This window comes from Lichenostomus cassidix, unplaced genomic scaffold (assembly GCF_008360975.1).
Source record: "Lichenostomus cassidix isolate B80296 unplaced genomic scaffold, HeHo_3.0 HiC_scaffold_36, whole genome shotgun sequence".
NCBI classification, from domain to species: domain Eukaryota; kingdom Metazoa; phylum Chordata; class Aves; order Passeriformes; family Meliphagidae; genus Lichenostomus; species Lichenostomus cassidix.
Genome location: NW_028147270.1, coordinates 1,739,127 through 1,763,536, shown reverse-complemented (window position 1 = coordinate 1,763,536; position 24,410 = coordinate 1,739,127). Strand labels below are relative to the sequence as shown.

General features: G+C 48.9%; 3 protein-coding genes and 5 long non-coding RNA genes across 8 annotated transcripts in view; 5 read left to right on the top strand and 3 right to left on the bottom strand.

Annotated features, from left to right (window-relative positions):
* The window catches only part of LOC146423827 (uncharacterized), a 20,259-nt gene extending 19,209 nt beyond the window's left edge, over positions 1 to 1,050 (top strand). Inside the window, exon 6 of the mRNA XM_085044451.1 lies at positions 989 to 1,050. Coding sequence (XP_084900577.1) covers positions 989 to 1,050 — 62 coding nt within the window. The remainder of the gene's footprint in view (positions 1 to 988) is intronic.
* A 1,230-nt stretch (positions 1,051 to 2,280) lies between these two features.
* LOC146423825 (serine/threonine-protein phosphatase 4 catalytic subunit-like) lies at positions 2,281 to 6,200 on the top strand. Its single transcript, XM_085044540.1, has 2 exons — positions 2,281 to 2,481; positions 5,925 to 6,200. Exons 1-2 carry the CDS (start codon positions 2,384 to 2,386, stop codon positions 6,052 to 6,054), a joined length of 228 nt encoding a protein of 75 aa, XP_084900666.1. The 5' UTR covers positions 2,281 to 2,383; the 3' UTR covers positions 6,055 to 6,200.
* On the top strand, positions 4,121 to 5,558 carry LOC146423826 (uncharacterized). The gene is made up of 3 exons (XR_014847334.1): positions 4,121 to 4,615; positions 4,744 to 4,905; positions 5,188 to 5,558. It is a non-coding gene; the product is annotated as an uncharacterized LOC146423826 (long non-coding RNA).
* Positions 6,201 to 6,343: 143 nt separating the features above from the next.
* On the bottom strand, positions 6,344 to 6,744 carry LOC146423824 (uncharacterized). The gene is made up of 3 exons (XR_014847324.1): positions 6,687 to 6,744; positions 6,421 to 6,471; positions 6,344 to 6,367 (listed from the first exon to the last, which is right to left on the bottom strand). It is a non-coding gene; the product is annotated as an uncharacterized LOC146423824 (long non-coding RNA).
* A 99-nt stretch (positions 6,745 to 6,843) lies between these two features.
* Positions 6,844 to 7,456, bottom strand: LOC146423823 (uncharacterized). The gene is made up of 3 exons (XR_014847337.1): positions 7,440 to 7,456; positions 6,939 to 6,969; positions 6,844 to 6,896 (listed from the first exon to the last, which is right to left on the bottom strand). It is a non-coding gene; the product is annotated as an uncharacterized LOC146423823 (long non-coding RNA).
* A 272-nt stretch (positions 7,457 to 7,728) lies between these two features.
* LOC146423822 (uncharacterized) lies at positions 7,729 to 8,815 on the bottom strand. Its single transcript, XR_014847320.1, has 4 exons — positions 8,776 to 8,815; positions 8,630 to 8,711; positions 8,506 to 8,579; positions 7,729 to 7,777 (listed from the first exon to the last, which is right to left on the bottom strand). It is a non-coding gene; the product is annotated as an uncharacterized LOC146423822 (long non-coding RNA).
* On the top strand, positions 8,674 to 8,968 carry LOC146423821 (uncharacterized). The gene is made up of 2 exons (XR_014847306.1): positions 8,674 to 8,747; positions 8,856 to 8,968. It is a non-coding gene; the product is annotated as an uncharacterized LOC146423821 (long non-coding RNA).
* A 77-nt stretch (positions 8,969 to 9,045) lies between these two features.
* LOC146423819 (chromatin remodeling protein SRCAP-like) overlaps positions 9,046 to 24,410 on the top strand; it is a 93,320-nt gene continuing 77,955 nt past the window's right edge. The window contains exons 1-4 of the mRNA XM_085044450.1: positions 9,046 to 9,230; positions 9,740 to 10,234; positions 14,051 to 14,121; positions 16,612 to 16,625. Coding sequence (XP_084900576.1) covers positions 9,046 to 9,230; positions 9,740 to 10,234; positions 14,051 to 14,121; positions 16,612 to 16,625 — 765 coding nt within the window. The remainder of the gene's footprint in view (positions 9,231 to 9,739; positions 10,235 to 14,050; positions 14,122 to 16,611; positions 16,626 to 24,410) is intronic.

The following is a 24,410-nucleotide window of genomic DNA, read 5'->3' as shown; positions in this document are numbered from 1 at the left end:
TTTTTCCCAGGAATTTCACCTCACCTGTCTCACCTGTCCCACCTGGGTGGATTTTGGGTCAATTTTGCCCAATTTTGGATGGATTTGGGGTCAAGATGAGCAATTTTTTCCCCATTTCTTCCCCATTTTTCACCAGAATTTCCCCTCACCTGTGCTCACCTGGGGTGGATTTTGGGTCAATTTACCTCAATTCTGGTTGGATTTGGGGTCAATCTGAGCCATTTTTAGGCTGTTTTTCCCCATTTTCCACAGGAATTTCACCTCACCTGTCTCACCTGGGGTGGATTTTGGGTCAATTTAGCCCAATTTGGCTTGGATTTGGGGCCATTTTTGGGCTCTTTTGAGCCATTTTTTCCCCATTTTTCACCAGAATTTCCCTCACCTGTCCCACCTGGTCTCACCTGTCCCACCTGGTCTCACCTGTCCCACCTATCTCACCTGGGGTGGATTTTGGGTCAATTTACCCCAATTTTGGGTGGATTTGGGGTTCAATCTGAGCCATTTTTAGGCTGTTTTTCCCCATTTTTTCCCCCATTTTTTCCCCATTTCTCACTGGAATTTCACCTCACCTGTCCCACCTGTCGGTCTCACCTGATCTCACCTGAGTCTCACCTGGGGTGGATTTTGGGTCAACTTAGCCCAATTTTGGTTGGATTTGGCGTCATTTTTCCCCATTTTTTTCCATTTTCCCCCATTTTTCTCGAGAATTTCCCCTCACCTGTCCCACCTGTCTCAGGTGTGTCTCACCTGGGGTGGATTTTGGGTCAATTTACCCCAATTTGAGTTGGATTTGGGGTAGATTTGGACGATTTTTTCCCCATTTTTCCCCATTTTTTCCCCATTTTTCCCCATTTTTCACGGAATTTCCCCTCACCTGTCTCACCTGAGGTGGATTTTGGGTCAATTTGGGTCAATTTTGGGTGGATTTGGTGTCAATCTGACCCATTTTTGGGCATTTTTTCCCCATTTCTTCCCTATTTTCCACCAGAATTTCCCCCACCTGTCTCACCTGAGTCTCACCTGAGTCCCACCTGTGTTACCTGTGGGTGAATTTTAGGTCAATTTACCCCAATTTTGGGTCAATCTGAGCCATTTTTCCCCAATTTTTCCCCATTTTTTCCCCATTTTTCACTGGAATTTCTGCTCACCTGTCCCACCTGTGCTCACCTGTCTCACCTGGGGTGGATCTTGTGTCAATTTTGTCCAATTTTGGGTGGATTTGGGGTCAACCTGAGCCATTTTTGGGTCATTTTTCCCCATTTTTTCCCCATTTTTTCCCATTTTTCCGGTTCATTTCCCCTCACCTGTCTCACCTGTCCCACCTGCTTCACCTGTCTCACCTGGGGTGCATTTTGGGTCAATTTACCTCAATTCTGGTTGGATTTGGGTTCAATCTGAGCCATTTTTAGGCTGTTTTTCCCCATTTCTTCCCCATTTCTCCCAGGAATTTCACCTCACCTGTCCCACCTGTCCGCCTCACCTGTCTGTCTCACCTGATCTCACCTGGGTGGATTTTGGGTCAATTTACCTCAATTTTGGTTGGATTTGGGTTCAATCTGAGCCATTTTTTCCCCATTTTTCCCCATTTTTTCCCCATTTTTTCACCGGAATTTCACCTCACCTGGCTCACCTGTCTCACCTGTCTCACCTGGGGTGGATTTTGGGTCAATTTACCCCAATTTTGGGTGGATTTGGGGTCAATCTGAGCCATTTTTTCCCCATTTTTCCCCATTTTTCCCCATTTTTCCCCATTTTTTCCCGGAAATTTCCCCTCACCTGTCCCACCTGAGTCTCACCTGTCTCACCTGGGGTGGATTTTGGGTCAATTTTGCCCAATTTTGGGTGGATTTGGGATCATTTTTTCCTCATTTTTCCCCCATTTTTCCCCATTTTTTCCCCATTTCTTGCGGGAATTTCCCCTCACCTGTCCCACCTGTGCTCACCAGTCCCACCTGGGGTGGATTTTGGGTCAATTTAGCCCAATTTTGGATGGATTTGGGTTCAATCTGAGCCATTTTTTGGCTGTTTTTCCCCATTTTTTCCTCATTTCTCACCTGAATTTCCCCTCACCTGTCCCACCTGTCTCACCTGAGGTGGATTTTGGGTCAATTTACCCCAATTTTGGTTGGATTTTTGGTCAATCTGAGCCATCTTTTCCCAGATTTTCCCCATTTTTCCTCCATTTTTTCCCCATTTTTTCCCCATTTTTCCGGGAATTTCCCCTCACCTGTCCCACCTGTCCCACCTGTCTCACCTGTTGGTCTCTCTCACCTGTCTCCCCCGTCCCGCAGACACCACGGGCTGGGGCGTGTCCCCGCGCGGCGCGGGTTACCTGTTCGGCTCGGACGTCGTCGCGCAGTTCAACGCGGCCAACGAGGTGTCGATGATCTGCCGCGCCCACCAGCTGGTCATGGAGGGCTACAAGTGGCACTTCGGGGAGACCGTGCTGACCGTCTGGTCAGCGCCTAATTACTGCTACCGGTATGCTAATGAGATGCTAATTAGCCCGTCATTACGTGTGTTTAATTGGGAGTTGCTATGTCATGGTTACCTGTGGGACAGGTGAGGTTTGAACTCACCTGGGTGGGACAAATGGCAGTTGATGGAGATTGAGTTGAGGGTGTGGTCAGTGCCTAATTAGTGCTACCGGTATGCTAATGAGATGCTAATTAGCTGTTCATTACGTGTGTTTAATTGGGAGTTGTTATATCAGAGTTACCTGTAGGACAGGTGAGGTTTGAACTCACCTGGGTGGGACAAATGGCAGTTGATGGAGATTGAGTTGAGGGTGTGGTCAGTGCCTAATTAGTGCTACCGGTATGCTAATGAGATGCTAATTAGCTGTTCATTACGTGTGTTTAATTGGGAGTTGTTATGTCAGAGTTACCTGTAGGACAGGTGAGGTTTGAACTCACCTGGATGGCTATAAATGGCATTTTGGGGAGACCGTGCTGACCGTCTGGTCAGCGCCCAATTACTGCTACCGGTATGCTAATGAGATGCTAATTAGGTGTTCAGTATGTATATTTCATTAGGAGTTATGTTATAGTTACCTGTAGCACAGGTGAGGTTTGAACTCACCTGGGTGGCTATAAATGGCACCTGATGGGGATTGAGCTGAGGGTGTGGTCAGCCCCTAATTAGTGCTACCGGTATGCTAATGAGATGCTAATTAACCCATCGTTATGTGTGTTTAATTGGGAGTTGTCATGTCATAGTTACCTGTCGGACAGGTGAGGTTTGAACTCACCTGGATGGCTATAAATGGCATTTTGGGGAGACCGTGCTGACCGTCTGGTCAGCGCCCAATTACTGCTACCGGTATGCTAATGAGATGCTAATTAACCCGTCATTATGTGTGTTTAATTAGGAGTTATTGTGTTATAGTTACCTGTAGGACAGGTGAGGTTGGGTTGGTCATGTAGACCTACAAATGGCACCTGATGGAGATTGAGCTGAGGGTGTGGTCAGTGGCTAATTACTGCTACCGGTATGCTAATGAGATGCTAATTAGGTGTTCATTACCTGTGTTTAATTGGGAGTTATTGTGTTATAGTTACCTGTAGGACAGGTGAGGTTTGAACTCACCTGGGTGGGACAAATGGCTCTTTATGGAGATTGAGCTGAGGGTGTGGTCAGTGCCTAATTATGCTAATGAGATGCTAATTAGGTGTTCATTATGTGTGTTTAATTGGGAGTTGTTATAGCAGAGTTACCTGTAGGACAGGTGAGGTTTGAACTGGGCGTGGCCTCAGTGTTCTGTATGGCCATTTGAATATGCTAATGAGATGCTAATGAGGTGGTAATTAAGTGCTAATGGGCGGCACTAATTAGCGGTTAATTGCGGGAGTTTAATTAGGAGTTACCTGTGGCACAGGTGGGGTTGGGACACACCTGGGCTGGAGGGCTGTGAGTAAAATTTGCATATTAATGAGATGCTAATTAGGGCCAAATCTATAGTGCTGCAGGTATGTGAATTGTATGCTAATGAGGTGTAATTAGGTGGTGATTAATTGAGGTTTGGACACACCTGGGCGGGTTTGGGATCCACAGGTGAGTCCGACAGGTGAGAAAAGGCTGAAAACACACCTGGGAAGTGCAAAATAGGTGTTAAGATATGCAAATGAGATGCAAATGAGATGCAAATTGGTCAGTGATGTGAAATTCATTAGACTGAGGTGCCTCAGGTGGGTTTGGGATCCACAGGTGAGTCAGACAGGTGAGAAAAGGCTAAAAACACACCTGGGAAGGGAAAACTAGCTGTTAAAATATGCAAATGAGATGCAAATGAGATACAAATTGGTCAGTGATGTGAAATTCATTAGACTCAGGTGACTCAGGTGGGTTTGGGATCTCCAGGTGAGTCAGACAGGTGAGAACACACCTGGAACTAAAGTTAACTGTGCAAATGAGATGTAAATGATATGCAAATGAGATTCAGAATTGGCCTCAGGTGGCTCAGGTGGGTTTGGGATCCCCAGGTGGGTCAGACAGGTGAGAAAAGGCTAAAAACACACCTGGGAAGTGCAAATTAGGTGTTAAAATATGCAAATGAGATGCAAATGAGATGCAAATTGGTCAGTGATGCGGAATGCATTGGGCTGAGGTGACTCAGGTGGGTTTGGGTTCCACAGGTGAGTCAGACAGGTGAGAAAAGGCTAAAAACACACCTGGGAAGCAGAAATTAGGTGTTTAAAATATGCAAATGAGATGCAAATGTGATGTGGAATGCCTGGGGCTCAGGTGGCTCAGGTGGGTTTGGGATCCACAGGTGAGTCAGACAGGTGAGAAAAGGCTAAAAACACACCTGGGAAGGGAAAACTAGCTGTTAAAATATGCAAATGAGATGCAAATGAGATGCAAATTGGTCAGAGATGTGGAATGCATTGGGCTGATTGGGCTCAGGTGGCTCAGGTGATTTTGGGTTCCACAGGTGAGTCAGACAGGTGAGAAAAGGCTGAAAACACACCTGGGAAGCCGAAATTAGGTGTTGAAATATGCAAATGAGATGCAAATCAGTCGGTGATGTGCAATGCATTGGGCTGAGGTGACTCAGGTGGGTTTTGGATCTCCAGGTGAGTCAGGCAGGTGAGAACACACCTAGAAATCATGTTCAATATGCAAATGAGATGTAAATGAGATGCAAATGAGATGCAAAATTGGGCTGACTGGGCTCAGGTGGCTCAGGTGGGTTTGGGTTCCCCAGGTGAGTCAGACAGGTGAGAAAAGGCTGAAAACACACCTGGGAAGCGGAAATTAGGTGTTGAAATATGCAAATGAGATGCAAATGGTATGCAAATGAGATGCAAATCAGTCAGTGATGCAGACTGCATTGGGCTGAGGTGAGTCAGGTGGGTTTGGGATCCACAGGTGAGTCAGACAGGTGAGAAAAGGCTGAAAACACACCTGGGAAGTGTAAATTAGGTGTTCAGGTATGCAAATTAAATGCAAATGAGATGCAAATCGGTCAGTGATGTGGAATGCATTGGGCTCAGGTGGCTCAGGTGGGTTTGGGTTCCACAGGTGAGTCAGGCAGGTGAGAAAAGGCTGAAAACACACCTGGGAAGTGAAAATTAGGTGTCAAAACATGCAAATGAGATGCAAATTGGTCTGTGATGCGGACTGCATTGGGCTGATTGGCCTCAGGTGGCTCAGGTGGGTTTGGGTTCCCCAGGTGAGTCAGACAGGTGAGAAATGGCTGAAAACACACCTGGGAAGCAGAAATTAGGAGTTAAAACATGCAAATGAGATGCAAATGAGATGCAAATTTGGCCTGGGATGCGGAATGCATTGGGCTGAGGTGGGTTTGTGTTCCCCAGGTGAGTCAGACAGGTGACAAAAGGCCAAAAACACACCTGGGAAGGGAAAATTAGGTATTTAAAATATGCAAATGAGATGCAAATGAGATGCAAATGTGCCGGCAGGTGCGGGAACGTGGCGGCCATCTTGGAGCTGGACGAGCACCTGCAGAAGGAGTTCATCATCTTCGAGGCGGCGCCGCAGGAGACGCGCGGCATTCCCGCCAAGAAACCCGTCGCCGACTACTTCCTGTGACGCACCTGGGCGCACCTGGGCACACCTGGGCACACCTGGGGACACCTGGGGACACCTGGGGACACCTGGGGGTATCCTGGGGACACCTGGGGGACCTCAGACACACCTGGGGACACCTGGGCACACCTGGGGACACCTGGGGACACCTGGGGGTATCCTGGGGACTCACCTGGGGACACCTGGGTGACCTCAGACACACCTGGGCACTCCTGGGATATACCTGGGCACACCTGGGGGACCTCAGGCACACCTGGGGACACCTGGGGACTCACCTGGGATATACCTGGGGACACCTGGGCACACCTGAGGTCACCTAGGGACACCTGGGCACATCTGGGATATACCTGGGGACTCACCTGGGCACACCTGGGTGACCTCAGACACACCTGGGGACACCTGGGGACATCTGAGAGACACCTAGGGACACCTGGGCACACCTGGGGGAACCTCAGACACACCTGGGTGACCTCAGACACACCTGGGGACAGCTGGGGACTCACCTGGGCACACCTGGGTGACCTCAGACACACCTGGGGACAGCTGGGGACAGCTGGGATATACCTGAGGATACCTGGGGACATCTGAGGTCACCTAGGGTCACCTGGGACACACCTGGGATACACCTGGGACACCTGGGATATACCTGAGGACACCTGAGGTCACCTGGGGATACCTGAGAGACACCTGAGGGACACCTGAGGTCACCCCAGGGGTATCCTGGACACACCTGGGCACACCTGGGGCTATCCTGAGATACACCTGGGGACACCTTGGGATACCTGAGGTCACCCCGGAGACACCTGAGGTCACCCCAGGGGTATCCTGCACACACCTGGGCACACCTGGGGACAGCTGGGATATACCTGGGGATGTCCTAGGGACACCTGAGGGTATCCTGGGATACCTGAGATACACCTGGGGACACCTGGGGACATCTGAGAGACACCTGGGGACAGCTGGGGACACACCTGGGCACACCTGGGCACACCTGGGATAGACCTGGGGATACCTGAGAGACACCTGAGGGACATCTGAAGTCACCCCAGGGGTATCCTGGACACACCTGGGCACACCTGGGGACGTCTGGGATACACCTGGGGATTCCTGGGGACATCAGAGAGACACCTGGGCGCACCTGGGGACACACCTGGGTGACCTCAGACACACCTGGGGGTAATCCTGCGGTACCTGGGGACACCTGGGGACCCCTGGGCACACCTGGGGACATCTGAGAGACACCTGGGATAGACCTGAGGACACCTGAGGTCACCTGGGGATATCTGGGGATACCTGAGAGACACCTGAGGGACATCTGAAGTCACCTAGGCACACCTGGGGACTCACCTGGGATACACCTGGGACACCTGGGATAGACCTGGGGATACCTGAGAGACACCTGGGGAAACCTGAGGTCACCCCAGGGGTATCTTGGACACACCTGGGCACACCTGGGGACACCTGGGGCTATCCTGGGATACACCTGGGGACACATCTGGGGACACCTGGGATATACCTGGGGATGTCCTGGGGACACCTGAGGTTATCCTGGGATACCTGAGATACACCTGGGGACACCTGGGATACACCTGGGGATATCTGAGAGACACCTGGGGACACCTGGGGACATCTGAGAGACACCTGGGATAGACCTGGGGATGCCTGAGAGACACCTGAGGGACATCTGAAGTCACCCCAGGGGTATCCTGGACACACCTGGGCACACCTGGGGACACCTGGGATACACCTGGGGATTCCTGGGGACATCAGAGAGACACCTGGGCGCACCTGGGGACACACCTGGGTGACCTCAGACACACCTGGGGCTATCCTGGGATACCTGGAGACACACCTGGGCACACCTGGGGACATCTGAGAGACACCTGGGGTATACCTGAGGACACCTGAGGTCACCTGGGGACACCTGGATACACCTGGGGACACCTGGGACACCTGGGATACACCTGGGGACATCTGAGAGACAGCTGGGGATACCCTGGGGACTCACCTGGGATACACCTGGGTGCACCTGGAGACACCTAGGGACACCTCGGATACACCTGGGCACACCTGGGTGACCTCAGGCACACCTGGGGACACACCTGGGCACACCTGGGCACACCTGGGGACATCTGAGGGTATCATGGGATACACCTGGGTGCACCTGGAGGCACCTAGGGACACCTCGGATAGACCTGGGCACACCTGAGGGTATCCTGGGATACACCTGGGGACACCTGGGCACACCTGGGGACACCTGAGGGTATCATGGGATACACCTGGGCACACCTGGGTGACCTCAGACACACCTGGGGACACACCTGGGCACACCTGGGTCACCTGGGGACATCTGAGGGTATCATGGGATACACCTGGGGACACCTTGGGATACCTGAGGTCACCTAGGGACACCTGGGGACTCAACTGGGGACATCTGAGGGTATCATGGGATACCTGAGATACACCTGGGGACACCTGGGGATCTCCAAGGTCACCTGAGATCCACCTGGGGACACACCTGGGCACACCTGGGGTGACCTGAGGTGACCTTAGACACACCTGAGAGACACCTGGGGACACCTGGGGTGACCTCAGGCACACCTGGGGACACACCTGAGCTCACCTGGCCCATAGGGGAGGCCTGGGGACCTGCAGGTGACCTTTGGGCGACCCCAGGTGACCCTCAGGTGACGTTTGTGTGACACTCAGGTGACCCCAGGTGACCCTCAGGTGACATTTGGGTGACACTCAGGTGACCCTCAGGTGAGCCCAGGTAACCTTTGGGTGACCCCAGGTGACCCCAGGGTTCCTCCCCTCCCCCCCCGCGCGCGTTTTTGGGGCCAAAACAGGAATTTTTTGTGTTTCTGCTCCGCTTTGGCTCCCTTTGGATAAAAAAAAAGTCAAAAAATCCCCAAAAGTTGTTTTTTTTGGGGAATTTTTGTAATTTGGGGGGATGGGCGGGGAAATCCCAGCATCCTCCGCGGCGGAGCCAAGATGGCGGCGCCCAGGGTCAAGATGGCGGCGCCCAGGCCGGAAGTTCCGGCGCGGACCGGAAGTAGAGGCGAAGCTGCTCGCGGCTCCAAATCTCGCGAGAGCTGCCATAGAGGAACGCCGAGAGGATCTCGCGAGAGTCGGGAGGGCGGGAAGGGAGGGGAGACGAGTTCTCGCGAGAGTTGCCGGTTAGCCGCGCCGCGAGGGAAATCTCGCGAGAGCGGCCATTGCGACGCGGGGAGATCTCGCGAGGCTTTGGCGGGAAGGAGGGGAAAGCCTCGGATCGAAATCTCGCGAGAGAGGCGGCGGAGAAGCGGTAGGATCTCGCGAGATTTGGCGCGGCGGGAGGAGGGGAGGGCGGGAAGGAGACCTGAGGGAGGCAGGAGGGAGGAGGAGGAGGAGGAGGAGGCCAAAATCTCGCGAGAACACCCATAGGACAGCGCTGCAATCTCGCGAGATTTGCCGCGGCGGGAGGGAGGGGGAGAGAGAGAGAAAGAGGGGGAGCGCCGAGATCTCGCGAGATCTCCCATTGAAACGCGCCGCGCTCTCGCGAGACCTGGGAGGAGCGTGAGGGGCAGCGCCGAGATCTCGCGAGATCGCCACGCTCCTCAACGAGCGCTCTCGCGAGGCTTTGGCGCGGCGGGAGGGCGCTGATGGTGAGGGGGGGCAGATCTCGCGAGATTTTCTTTTCTCTCAGCGGGCGATCTCGCGAGACCCGCGGTGGGCGGGAAAAGGGCGGGAAAAGGGCGGGCCGGGGTGTGTGGGGCGCTGCGAGATCTCGCGAGAGCGCAACGCGTCCCCTATGGGCGATCTCGCGAGATCTCGCCCTGAGGCCGGGCGCGCGCGCCGCCCGCCGCCATTTTGCCGGCGGCTCCCCTCAGGCGCGTTGGACTCCATTTCCCGTGAGCCCTGAGGGACGGGGAGGGCGGCGGGGGGGAGGAGGGCCCGGGGGGGGCTTTGGGGGGGCCCGGGGGGGGGTGCAGACCCGGGGGGGGGGGTGCGCAGGAGGGGGAGGGGAAGGAAGGGGGAGAGCCGGCCGCCATTTGGCGTCGGAGGCGGAGCGGCGGCGGCAGGCGCCTCCCCGGGGCTCCCCCCGGCTTCTTCCTCCTCCTCCTCCTCCTCCTCCTCTGCCGGCCTTCCGCCTCCTCCTCCTCCTCCGCCGTGAGGCGCCGGGACCGGCCGGGAGCGATCGGTAACGGGGGAGAGGCGAGCGGGAGAGAGAGAGGAGAGCGGGGAGGCCTGAGGGAGCCGGGAGGGGTTGGGGGGGATTGCTGTGGGATGAAGGGGTTTGGGGGATTTTCTGTGGGGTGAAGGGGGTTGTGAGGGGTTTTCTGTGGGATGAAGGGGTTTGGGTTGTATTTTTTGTGGGGTGAAGGGGGTTTCTGAGGTGTTTTCTGTGGGGTGAAGGGGTTGTGAGGGGTTTGGGTGATTTTCTGTGGGGAGAAGGGGCTGTGAGGGGTTTGGGGGTCCCAGTTTTGGGATGAGAGAGCTGTGAGGGATTTTCTGTGGGGTGAGCAAGCTGTGAGGGATTTGTGGGATTTTCTGTGGGGTGAGTGGGTTCTGAGGGATTTTCTGTGGGGAGAAGGAGCTGTGAGGGGCTTGGGGGATTGTTCTGTGGGGTGAGTGAGTTCTGAGGGTTTTGTGGGGTTTGGGGATTTTCTGTGGGGTTTGGGGGATTTTCTGTGGGGTAAAGGGGTTGTGGGGGGTTTGGGGTCCCAGATTTGGGGTGAGGGGATTGTGAGGGTTTGGGGGATTTTCTGTGGGGTGAAGGGGTTGTGAGGGGTTTTGTGGGGTTTGGGGGATTTTCTGTGGGGTAAAGGGGGTTGTGAGGGGTTTGGGGGTCCCAGAGTTGGGGTGAGGGGATTGTGAGGGGTTTGAGGGGATTTTCCGTGGGGTGAAGGAGCTGTGAGGGGTTTGGGGTGTGTTTTCTGTGGGATGAGTGGGTTGTGAGGTGTTTTCTGTGGGGTGAGGAAGCTCTGAGGGATTTTGTGTGGGGTGAAGGGGGTTGTGAGGGTCTTTGGGGATTTTCTGTGGGGTGAAGTGGCTTGTGAGGTGTTTTCTGTGGGGTGGGAGGATTGGGAGGATTTTCTGTGGGGTGAGGGAGCTGTGAGGAGTTTGGGGGGATTTTCTGTGGGGTGAGTGGGCTCTGAGGGGTTGAGGGTCCCAGATTTGGGGTGAGGGGATTGTGAGGGGCTTGAGCGGATTTTCTGTGGGGAGAAGGAGCTGTGAGGGGTTTGGGGGGATTTTCTGTGGGGTGAGGGGGTTCTGAGGGGTTTGGGGTGTACTTTCTGAGGGGTTTGGGGTGGATTTTCTGTGGGGTGAGGGAGCTGTGAGATGTTTTCTGGTGAAGGAGCTCTGAGGGGCTTGTGAAGGTGTTCTGTGGGGTGAGGGGACTGTGAGGGGTTTGGGGGGATTTTCTGTGGGGTGAAGAGATGGTGAGGGGTTTGAAGGGATTTTGTGTGGGGTGAGGAAGCTCTGAGGGATTTTCTGTGGGGTGAAGGAGCTCTGAGGGGTTTGGGGGTCCCAGATTTGGGGCAAGTGGGCTGTGAGGAGCTTGGGGGGATTTTCTGTGGGGTGAGTGGGTTCTGAGGGGTTTTCTGTGGGGTTTGGAGCTGTGAGGGGCTTGGGGGGGATTGTTCTGTGGGGTGAGTGGGTTCTGAGGGGTTTTCTGTGGGGTTTGGAGAGATTTTCTGTGGGGTTTGGGGATTTTCTGTGGGGTAAAGGGGTTGTGAGGGTTTGGGGGTCCCAGAGTTGGGGTGAGGGGGTTGTGGGGTGTTTGAGGTGTTTTCTGTGGGGTGAGGGGGCTGTGAGGGGTTTGGGGGTCCCAGATTTGGGGTGAGGGGATTGTGAGGGGTTTGGGGTGTATTTTCTATGGGGTGAGTGGGTTCTGAGGGGTTTTCTGTGGGGTTGTGAGGGCTTAAGGGTCCCAGATTTGGGGTAAGGGAGCTCTGAGGTGTTTGGGATGAGTTTTCTGTGGGGTGAAGTGGGTTCTGAGGGGTTTTCTGTGAGGTGAGGGAGCTCTGAGGTGTTGTCTGTGGGGTGAAGTGGGTGCTGAGGGGTTTTCCATGGGGAGAAGGAGCTGTGAGGGGTTTGGGGGTCCCAGATTTGGGGTGAAGCAGCTCTGAGGGGCTTGTGAGGTGTTTTCTGTGGGGTGAGTGGGTTCTGAGAGGTTTGGGGGTCCCAGATTTGGGGTGAGGGGATTATGAGGGGTTTGAGGGGATTTTTGTGTGGGGTGAGGAGAATGTGAGGGGTTTGGGAGGTTTTTCTGTGGGGTGAAGGGGTTCTGAGGGGTTTTCTGTGGGGTGAAGGAGCTGTGAGGCGTTTGGGAGTCCCAGATTTGGGGATTTTTTTATCTATGGGGTGAGAGGATTGGGGTTTATTTTCAGTGGGGTTTGGGGAGATCTTCTGTGGGTTTGGGGTTTAGTTTCTGTGGGTTTGGGGTTTATTTTCTGTGGGTTTGGGGGGGTTTTCTGTGGGGTTTGGGGTCACTTTGGAGTGACTTTATGGGGTTTAGGGTCACGTTGGGGGGTTTGGGGTCACTTTATGGGGTTTGGGGTCAGTTTGGGGTCCCAACTAGGGGTTTAGGTCAGTTTGGGATCTCAGTTTGAGGTTTGGGGTCACTTTATGGGGTTTGGGGTCACTCAGGGTCACCCTGCAGTTTTGAGGTCACTCTGGGGTCACTCTGAGGTCATTTTGGGGTCACTCTGAGGTCTCCCTGGGGTCACCCTGGGGTCACTCAGAGGTCACTTTAGGGTCACTCAGAGATCACTTTAGGGTCACTCTGGGGTCACTCTGCAGTGTTTAGGTCACTCTGGGGTCACTTAGGGGTCACCCTGGGGGTGGGGCAGGTGAGCTCAGGTGTGCTCAGGTGTGCCCAGGTGTGTTCAGGTGAGCTCAGGTGTGCCCAGGTGTGTTCAGGTGAGCTCAGGTGAGCTCAGGTGTGTTCAGGTGTTCCCCAGATGTTGCCCAGCTGTGCTCAGGTGTTCCCCAGGTGTTTCCCAGCTATGCTCAGGTGAGCTCAGGTGTTCCCCAGGTGTGCTTAGGTGCACACAGCACTTCCATAGGTGTGCCCAGCTGTGTTCAGGTGAGCTCAGGTGTTCCCCAGGTGAGCCTCAGGTGTGCTCAGGTGTGTTCAGGTGTATCTCAGGTGTGCTCAGCTCCTCCCCAGCTGTGCTCATGTGTTCCCCAGCTGTGTTCAGGTGAGCTCAGGTGTGCCCAGCTGTTGCCCAGGTGTTGCCCAGGTGAGCTCAGGTGTGCCCAGGTATTGCCCAGGTGAGCTCAGCTCCTCCGCAGGTGAGCTCAGGTGTGCTCAGGTGTGTTCAGCACCTCCGCAGGTGTGCACTAGGTGTGCCCAGGTGTGCACAGCACCTCCACAGGTGTTCCCAGGTGTGCTCAGGTGAGCTCAGCACCTCCACAGGTTAGCTCAGGTGTGTTCAGCTCAGCTCAGGTGTGTTCAGGTGAGCTCAGCACCTCCACAGGTGAGCTCAGGTGTCTCTCAGTTGTTCTCAGTTGCTCTCAGATGTCCCCAGGTGTGTTCAGGTGTTGTCAGGTGTCCCCCAGGTGTGCTCAGGTGAGCTCAGGTGTCTCCCAGGTGTGCACAGGTGCCCTCAGTTGGTCTCAGGTATTCCCAGGTGTCCTCTAGTGTTTTTAGGTATGGCTCAGGTGTCCCCAGGTGTGTCTCCAGGTGTCCCCAGGTGTGCTCACCTGACTTTCAGGTGTCCCTAGGTGTCTCACCTGTCTCTCAGGTGTGTCTCAGGTGTTCGTCAGGTGTCCCTAGATGTCCCCAGGTGTCTCCCAGGTATCTCTAGGTGTTTCTCAGGTGTCCCTCAGGTGTCCCCAGTGTCCCTCAGGTGTCCCCAGGTGTGCTCAGGTGTCTCTCAGGTGTCCCCAGTGTCTCTCAGGTGTCCCCAGTGTCTCTCAGGTGTCCCCAGTGTCTCTCAGGTGTACCCCAGGTGTCCCCAGTGTCTCTCAGGTGTCCCCAGGTGTCTCACCTGTCCCCTCCCCCCAGGACGCCCCCCCGCCTCACCGGCACCGTGGAAGTGGAGTGTGAGGAGGAGGAGGAGGGCCCTGCGAGCACAGGTGAGTCACCTGGGACAGGTGAGTGAGTTACCTGGGCAGGGGAGGGTGGGACAGGTGAGTTACACTTGGACAGGTGAGAGTGGGACAGGTGAGTTACACCTGGGACAGGTGAGTTACACTGGGACAGGTGAGGTGGGACAGGTGGGTGAGTTACCTGTGATAGGTGAGTTACCTGGGCAGGTGGATGAGTTACCTGGGCTAGGTGAGGGTGGGACAGGTGGGTTACACCTGGGACAGGTGAGCTACCTGGACAAGTGAGTTAGTTACCTGGACAGGTGAGGTGGGACAGGTGAGCTACCTGGGACAGGTGAAGTGCGACAGGTGAGTTAGTTACCTGTGATAGGTGAGTTACCTGGCTAGCTGAGTGAGTTACCTGGCCAGGTGAGGGTGGGACAGGTGAGTTCCCTAGACAGGTGAGCTCAGCAATGCTCAGTTTCACATTTCCCTCACCTGTCCAGGTGTGTCTCACCTGTCTCACCTGAGGTGGATTTTGGGTCAATTTACCCCAATTTTGGGTGGATTTGGGTCAATCTGAGCCATTTTTGGGTCTTTTTTCCCATTTTCCCTGTTTTTCAACTGAATTTCACCTCACCTGTCTCATCTGTCTCACCTGGGGTGGATTTTGGTTCAATTTAGCCCAATTTTGGGGTCAATCTGAACCATTTTTCCCTATTTTTTCCCTGTTTTCTGTGGGAATTTCCCCTCACCTGTCCCAGGTAACTCACCTGTCTCTCCCCTCTGTGTCTCACCTGTCCCAGGTGTGTCTCACCTGTGTTACCTGGGGTGGGTTTTGGCTCAATTTAGTTCAATTTTGAGTCATTTTTCCCCATTTTTTCCTCATTTTCCTCCAATTCTCCTCCATTTTCTCTGGGAATTTCACTTCACCTGTCCCAGGTAACTCACCTGTCTCTCACCTGTGATGGATTTTGGGTCAATTTAGCCCAATTTTGGGTGGATTTTGGGTCAATCTGTGCCATTTTTGGGTCATTTTCCCTCATTTTTCCCCATTTTTCCTCCACTTCTCACCTGAATTTCCCCTCACCTGTCCCAGGTAACTCACCTGTCTCACCTGGGGTGGATTTTGGGTCAATTTAGCTAATTCTGGGGAGATTTGAGGTCAATCTGAGCCATTTTTTCCCCATTTTTCGTGGCAATTTCACCTCACCTGTCCCAGGTACCTCACCTGTGTCTCACCTGTCTCTCTCTCACTTGTCCCAGGTGTCTCACCTGTCTCTCCCTGTCTCTCTCACCTGTCCCAGGTACCTGCCCTGTCTCACCTGTCTGTCTCACCTGTCTCTCACCTGTTTCTCACCTGTTTCTCACTTGTCCCAGGTACCTCACCTGTCTCTCACCTGTCCCAGGTGTCTCACCTGTGTCTCTGCTCTGTACCTCCCCTGTGTCTCACCTGTTTCCCTCCCCTGTCCCAGGTACCTCACCTGTCTCTCCCCTGTGTCTCACCTGTCTCTCTTACCTGTCTCTCCCCTGTCCCAGGTACCTCACCTGTCTCACCTGTCTCTCACCTGTCTCTCACCTGTCTCTCACCTGTCTCTCACCTGTCTCTCACCTGTCTCTCACCTGTCTCTCACCTGTGCCAGGTACCTCACCTGTCTCTCACCTCTGTCTGTCACCTGGCTCACCTGTCTCTCCCCTGTCTCTCACCTGTCTCTTACCTGTCTCTCTCACCTGTGTCTCACCTGTCTCTCTCTCACCTGTCTTTCTCTCCCCTGTCTCTCTCACCTGTCCCAGGTACCCGCCCTGTCTCTCTCTCACCTGTCTCTCACCTGTCTCTCTCACCCCTCCAGGTGTCTCACCTCTCTCCTGTCTCTCTCTCACCTGTGCAGGTGCCTCTGCCCAGGTGAGGCTGGGCCGGCCGGGCGCTCTCCCTTGTCTCTCACCTGTCTCTCACCTGTTCCAGGTGTCTCACCTGTCTGTGTCTCCCATGTCTCTCTCTCACTTGTCCCAGGTGTCTCACCTGTCTCTCTCTCACCTGTCTCTCTCTCACCTGTGTCTCCCCTGTCTCTCATCTGTGTCTCTCACCTGTCCCAAATACCTCACCTGTCTCTCCCCTGTCTCCCTCTCTCCCCTGTCTCTCTCACCTGTCCCAGGTACCTGCCCTGTCTCACCTGTCTCTCTCACCTGTCTCTCTCCCCTGTCTCTCTCACCTGTCCCAGGTACCTCACCTGTCTCTCACCTGTGTCTCCCCTGTGTCTCTCACCTGTCCCAGGTACCTGCCGTGTCTCACCTGTGTCTCTCCCTTGTACCTCACCTGTCTCACCTGTCTCTCACCTGTCCCAGGTGTCTCACCTCTCTCTCCCTGTCTCTCTCTCACCTGTCCAGGTGCCTCTGCCCAGGTGAGGCTGGGCGGCCAGGCGCTCTCACCTGTCTCTCACCTGTCTGTCTCACCTGTGTCTCTCTCACCTGTCTCTCTCACCTGTCTCTCACCTGTCCCAGGTGTCTCACCTCTCTCCCCTGTCTCTCTCACCTGTGCAGGTGCCTCTGCCCAGGTGAGGCTGGGCCGGCCGGGCGCTCCCCCCCAGCATGAGGCTCCCCCTTCCCAGCAGCCCCTGCGGCAGGGGGGGGGAAACCCCGGGGCCGCCCCGCCCCTCCCCCACCCCCCGCTGCACCCCCAGGTAAGCCTCAGGTGAGGGGGGGAGGGGCGGGGGGAGGGGAAACCCCGAAATGGGGCTGAAAATTTGTCCTGAATTGGTCCAAAATGGCCCAAAATGGCCCAAAATTGACCCCAAAATTGACCCTAAAATGGCCCAAAATTGAGCCTAAAGTGGCCGAAAATTCACCCAAAAATTGACCCTAAAATGCCCCAAAATTGAGCCCAAAATGACCCAAAAATTGCCCAAAAATTTCCCCTAAAATGGCCCAAAATTGAGCCCAAAAATGGCTGAAAATTGACCCCAAAATGGCCCAAAATTGACCCAAAAATGGCCTAAAATTGACCCAAAAATGGCCCAAAATTGAGCCCAAAATGGCCCAAAATTGACCCTAAAATGGCCTAAAATTCAACCAAAAATTGACCCTAAAATGGCCCAAAATTGAACCTGAATTGACCCTAAAATGGCCCAAAATTCGCCAAACAATTGACCTAAAATTGGCCCAAAATGGCCCAAAAATTGAGCCTAAAATGGCCCAAAATTAGCCCAAAATTAGCCCAAAAATTTCTCCTAAAATGTTCCCAAAATTGCCCTAAAATGGCCTAAAATTCCCCCAAAAATTGACCCTAAAATGCCCCAAAATTTGACCTAAAATTGACCCTAAAATGGCCCAAAATTGACCCTAAAATGGCCCAAAATTGACCCTAACATTGACCCTAAAATGGCCCAAAATTGAGCCCAAAATGGCCCAAAAATTTCTCCTAAAATCTCCCAAAATTGTCCCAAAATTGTCCCAAAATTGACCCCAAAATGGCCCAAAATTCGCCAAATAATTGCCCTAAAATTGACCCTAAAATGCCCCAAAATTGACCCTAAAATGCCCCAAAATTTCTCCTGATTTGACCTAAAATGGCCCAAAATTTTTCCTAAATTGACCCTAAAATGGCCCAAAATTGACCCCAAAATGGCCCAAAAATTTCTCCTAAAATGTCTTAAAATGTCCCAAAGTTGATCATAAATTGACCCTAAAATGTCCCAAAATTAACCCCAAAATGGCCCAAAATTCCCCCAAAAAATTGCCCAAAACTCACTCCCTAAATGACCCTAAATGACCCCAAAATTGACCCTAAAATGCCTCAAAATTGAACATGAAATGAGCTGAAAATGCCCCAAAATTGACCCAAAAAAGGCCCAAAAAATAACCCCAAAATGACCCCAAAATGGTCCCAAAATTGACCCCAAAATTCCTCCTAGAATTGCCCTGAATTGACCCCAAAATGGCCCAAAATTCGCCCAAAAATTGCCCAAAAATTTCTTCTGAAATGTCCCAAAATTGACCCCAAAAATTGACCTAAATTGACCTTAAAATGGCCCAAAATTCCCCCAAAAATTGACCTAAATTGGCCTAAAATTGGTCAAAATTGACCCCAAAATGTCCCTAAGTTGCCCAAAAGTTGCCCAAAAACTTCTCCTAAAATGTCCCAAAATTGACCCCAAAATGTTCCCAAAATTGATCCTAAAATGGCCCAAAATTCCCCCAAAAATTGACCCCAAAATGGTCCAAAAATTGACCCCAAAATGTCCTAAAATTCCCCCAAAATTGCCCAAAAATCTCTCCTAAAATGTCCCTAAATTGACCCCAAAATTGTCCCAAAATTCCTCCTAAATTGACCCCAAAATGTCCCGAAATTCGCCCAAAAATTGCCCAAAAACTTCTCCTAAAATGTCCCAAAATTGACCTAAATTGACCCCAAAATGTTCCCAAAAATGACCTTAAAATGGCCCAAAATTCCCCAAAAAATTTTCCCAAAATTGACCTAAATTTACCCCAAAATGTCCCAAAATTTTCTCTAAAATTCCCCAAAATGGTCCCAAAATTGACCCCAAAATTCTCTCTAAAATGTCCCAAAATGCCCTAAAATTGACCCCAAATTTGATCCTAAAATTGACCTTAAAATGTCCCAAAATTGACCCCAAAATTCCTCCTGAAATGTCCTGAAATTCCCCAAAATTTTCTCTAAAATGCCTCAAAATTTACCCCAAAAGGCCCCAAAATTGACCCCAAAAAGCCCCAAAAATTGACCCTAAAATATCCCAAAATGCCCCAAAATTTTCTCTAAAATTCCTCAGAATGTCCCAAAATTCACCCTAAAATTGACCCCAAAAGGCCCCAAAGTTCCCCCAAAATGCCCCAAAAATTGACCTCAAAATTGACCCTAAAATGTCCCAAAATTGACCCCAAAATTCCTCCTAAAATGGCCCAAAATTTTCTCTAAAATTCCCCAAAATGCTCCCAAAATCCACCCTAAAATTGACCATAAAATGCTCCAAAATCTCCCAAAATTGACCCCAAAATGTCCCAAAAATTGTTCCTTTTATTTACCCTAAAATATCCTTTAATTATCTCAAAATTGCCTAAAAATTTTCCTAAATGTCCTAAAATTGCCCTAAAATGAACCCAATATTTCCAAAAACCGTTGAATTACTCCCAAAATTAATCCTAAATTGCCCAAAATTCCTCCTAAAATGAACCCTTATTTCCCCATAAATTGACCTCAAAATTGACCTTAAAATGTCCCAAAATGTCCCAAAATTTTCTCTAAAATTCCCCAAAATGCTCCCAAAATCCACCCTAAAATTGACCCTAAAATGCTCCAAAATCTCCCAAAATTGACCCCAAAATGTCCCAAAATTTCCCCAAAAATTCCCATTTTTCCCCATTTTTCCCCCAAAATCACATTTTTCCATCATTTTTTCCCCAAATTTTACTTTTTCCCCCATTTTTCAGCCTCTCCTTTTCAAATTCCTCCAAATCCTCTTGAAATTCCCCAAAAAACCCCTAAAATTCCCAAAAAACCCTAAAATTCCCCCAAAAAACCCTAAAAATTCCCATTTTTCCCCATTTTTTCCCCATTTTTCCCCATTTTTCCCCATTTTTTCCCCATTTTTTCCCCATTTTTTCCCCATTTTTCCCCCATTTTCCCCAATTTCCCCCATTTTCAAAAAATTATTTCCCATTTTCCCCAAAATTTCACTTTTTCCCTCAATTTTCAAAACACTTTCACACCAAATACTAAAATATTCTCTTTAAAACCCCAAAAAATCCCTTTTTTAATCCCATTTCTCTCATTTTTCTCTATTTTTTGTCTTTTTTTTTGCTGATTTTCACCAGTTTTTCTTCATTTTTCCACCAAATCTCAATTTTTCCCATTTTTTTCCCATTTTTTTCCCATTTTTTCCCCATTTTTTCCCATTTTTCCCCATTTTTTCCCATTTTTCCCCAATTTTCACCTTTTTTTTAACATTTTTCCCCAAAATCCCCATTTTTTTCCCCATTTTCAACCTCCCAGGACAAAACACTAAAATTTCCACTTGAAAATCCCCAAAAAATCCCCAAAAATCCCCAAAATTCTCTTTTTTCCCCATTTTTTCCCCATTTTTCCACTGATTTTTACCTTTTTTTCTCCTTTTTTCCCAAAATTTCCATTTTTTCTCCCATCTTTCAGATTCTCTCCTACAAAATATGAAAATGTTCTTTTCAAACCTCCAAAATTCCCATTTTTCCCCATTTTTTCCCCATTTTTAAAACATTTTTTTCCCCATTTTTCCCCATTTTCTCCCCATTTTTCCCCAATTTTCACCTTTTTTTAAACATTTTTCCCCAAAATCCCCATTTTTTCCCCATTTTCAACCTCCCAGGACAAAACACTAAAATTTCCACTTGAAAATCCCAAAAAAATCCCCAAAAAATCCCCAAAAAATCCCCAAAAAATCCCCAAAAAATCCCCAAAATTCTCTTTTTTCCCCATTTTTTCCCCATTTTTCCACTGATTTTCACCTTTTTTTTCTCCTTTTTTCCCAAAATTTCCATTTTTTCTCCCATTTTTCAGATTCTCTCCTACAAAATATGAAAATGTTCTTTTAAAACCTCCAAAATTCCCAATTTTTCCCCATTTTTTCCCCATTTTTTCCCCATTTTTCCCCAATTTCTCCCATTTTTTCCCCAATTTTTAAATTTTTTTCCCATTTTTTCCCCAATTTTCACCATTTAAAAAAATAAATTTTCCCAAATTCTCCATTTTTTCCCCATTTTCAGGATTCTCAGGACAAACTACCAAAATATTCTCTTTAAAATCCCCCAAAATTCCCATTTTTCCCCATTTTTTCCCCATTTTTTCCCCATTTTTCCACCAATTTTCACCATTTTTTTTTCTTTTTCCCCATTTTTCCCAAAATTCCCATTTTTTCCCCAATTTCAGGATCCCCAGGTCAGAACACCAAAATATTCTCATTAAAATCTTCTAAAAATCCCATTTTTTCCCCATTTTCCCCATTTTTTCCCCATTTTTTGCCCTAATTTCGCCATTTTTTCACCGATTTTCCTCATTTTTTCACCGATTTTCACCATTTTTTTTTTCCCAACCTCTCTTTTCCCAAATCCCTTTTCCCAGGTCCCCAGGATACCATGACTGCAGTAGTCTTCCAACTTCTAACTCTTAAAAAATCATTTTTCATTTCACAGAATTTCACATGACTAATTTTCACGATTACTGAATTTTCACGAATTTTTTTTTCTTTTTCCCCATTTTTTCCCCCATTTTCAGGATCCTCAGGGCAAAATACCAAAATATTCTCATTAAAATCCCCCAAAATTCCCATTTTTAATCCAATTTTCCCTATTTTTTCGTCATTTTTTGCTCTAATTTCGTCATTTTTTCACCGATTTTTCACCATTTTTTTTTCTTTTTCCCCATTTTTTCCCAAAATTCCCATTTTTCCCACAATTTCAGGATCCCCAGTACAGAATACCAAACTGTCTCCTTCAAAATCCCCTAAAAATCCCATTTTTAATCCAATTTTCCTCATTTTTTCCCCATTTTTCGTCATATTTTCCTCATTTTTTTCACCGATTTTCACCATTTTTTTTTTCTTTTTCCCCATTTTTTCCCCAAATCCCCATTTTTCCCCCCATTTTCAGGCCCCCCAGGACACCATGACCGGCAGCAGCTCCAAATCCCCTTCAAAATCCCCTAAAATTCCATTTTTTCCCCATTTTTCACCATATTTTCGTCATTTTTTGCCATAATTTCCTCATTTTTTCACCGATTTTCACAATTTTTTTTTCTTTTTCCCCATAATTCTCATTTTTTTCCCATTTTCAGGATCCTCAGGAAAAAATACCAAAATATTCCCATTAAAATCCCCCAAATCCCCTTTAAAATTCACTAAAATTCCCATTTTTCCCCCCATTTTTCATCATATTTTCCCCATTTTTTGCCCTAATTTCATCATTTTTTCACCGATTTTCACCATTTTTTTTTTCCTTTTTTTCCCCCCAAATCCCCTTTTTCCCCCATTTTCAGGCCCCCAGGACACTATGACTCGGGCAGCAGCTCCTTCCAAAATCCCCCAAAATTCCCATTTTTAATCCAATTTTCCCCATTTTTTCCCCATTTTTTGCTCTAATTTCCCCATTTTTTCACCAATTTTCACCATTTTTTTTTCTCTTTCCCCATTTTTCCCCAAAATTCCCATTTTTCCCCCCATTTCAGGCCCCCCAGGACACCATGACCGGCAGCAGCTCCAAATCCCCTTCAAAATCCCCTAAAAATCCCATTTTTTATCCAATTTTCGTCATATTTTCCCCATTTTCCGTCATAATTTCGCCAATTTTTCACCGATTTTCACCATTTTTTTTTTCTTTTTCCCCATTTTTTCCCAAAATCCCCATTTTCCCCCAATTTCAGGATCCCCAGTACAGAATACCAAACTGTCTTCTTTGAAATCCCCTAAAAATCCCATTTTTAATGCGATTTTCACCATTTTTTCCCCATTTTTCGTCATATTTTCCTCATTTTTTCACCGATTTTCACCATTTTTTTTTTCTTTTTCCCCCAAATCCTCTCAGGCCCCCAGGACACCATGACCGCAGCAGCTCCAAATCCCCTTCAAAATCCCCTAAAATCCCATTTTTCCCCATTTTTTGCCCTAATTTTGTCATTTTTTGCTCTAATTTCACCATTTTTTCACCGATTTTCACCATTTTTTTTTCTTTTTCCCCATTTTTTCCCAAAATCCCCATTTTTCCCCCATTTTCAGGATCCCCAGGTTAGAATACCAAACTGTCCCCTTCAAAATCCCCTAAAATTCCCATTTTTAATGCGATTTTCGCCGTAATTTCATCATTTTTCATCATAATTTCGCCATTTTTTCACCGATTTTCACCTTTTTTTTTTTCTTTTTCCCCATTTTTTCCAAAATCCCCATTTTTCCCCCCATTTCAGGCCCCCCAGGACACCATGACCGGCAGCAGCTCCAAATCCCCTTCAAAATCCCCTAAAATTCCCATTTTTTCCGATTTTTGCCATATTTTCGTGGTTTTTCGTCATAATTTCGTCATTTTTTCCATTTTCACCATTTTTTCTCCATTTTTTTCCCCATTTTTTTCCCCATTTTCAGGATCCCCAGTTTAGAATAGCAAACTGTCCCCTTCAAAATCCCCTAAAATTCCCATTTTTAATCCAATTTTCCCCATTTTTTCCCCATTTTTTTGTCATATTTTCGTCATTTTTTCACCGATTTTCCCCATTTTTTTTTCTTTTTATTTTTTCCCAAAATTCTGATTTTTTCCCCCATTTTCGGTCCTCAGGAATATTCCAATTTTTTCTCATTTTCCCCCAAAATTCCCATTTTTTCCAATTTTCCCTATTTTTTTGTCATTTTTTGCCATAATTTCGCTTTTTTTCACCGATTTTCACCATTTTTTTTTCTTTTTCCCCATTTTTTCCCAAAATTCCCATTTTTTCCCCCATTTTCAGGATCCTCAGGACAAAATACCAAACTCTCTTCTTCAAAATCCCCTAAAATTCCCATTTTTAATCCAATTTTCGCCATATTTTCGCCATTTTTTCACCGATTTTCATCATTTTTTCACCGATTTTCACCATTTTTTTTTCCTTTTTTTCCCCAAATCCCCTTTTTCCCCCATTTTCAGGCCCCCCAGGACACCATGACCGGCAGCAGCTCCAAATCCCCTTTAAAATCCCCTAAAAATCCCATTTTTCCCCATTTTTCATCATATTTTCCTCATTTTTTCACCAATTTTCACCTTTTTTTTTTCTTTTTCCCCATTTTTTCCCAAAATCCCCATTTTTCCCCCAATTTCAGGATCCTCAGCACAGAACATCAAAATATTCCCATTAAAATCCCCCAAATCCCCTTTAAAACACCCTAAAATTCCCATTTTTTCCCCATTTTTCATCATATTTTCCCCATTTTTTGCCCTAATTTCGTCATTTTTTCACCGATTTTCACCATTTTTTTTTCCTTTTTTTCCCCAAATCCCCCTTTTTCCCCCCAAATCCCCACTCCAGGCCCCTCAGGACACCATGACCGACAGCAGCTCCAAATCCCCTTCAAAATCCCCTAAAAATCCCATTTTTATTGCAAATTTTGCCATTTTTTTGCCATTTTTCGTCATATTTTCGCCATTTTTTCACCGATTTTCGTCATTTTTTCACCGATTTTCACCATTTTTTTTCTTTTTCTCCATTTTTTCCCAAAATTCCCATTTTTTCCCCATTTTCAGGATCCTCAGGACAAAATACCAAAATATTCTCATTAAAACCTCCTAAAAATCCCCTTTAAAATTCACCAAAAATCCCATTTTTTCCCCATTTTTTG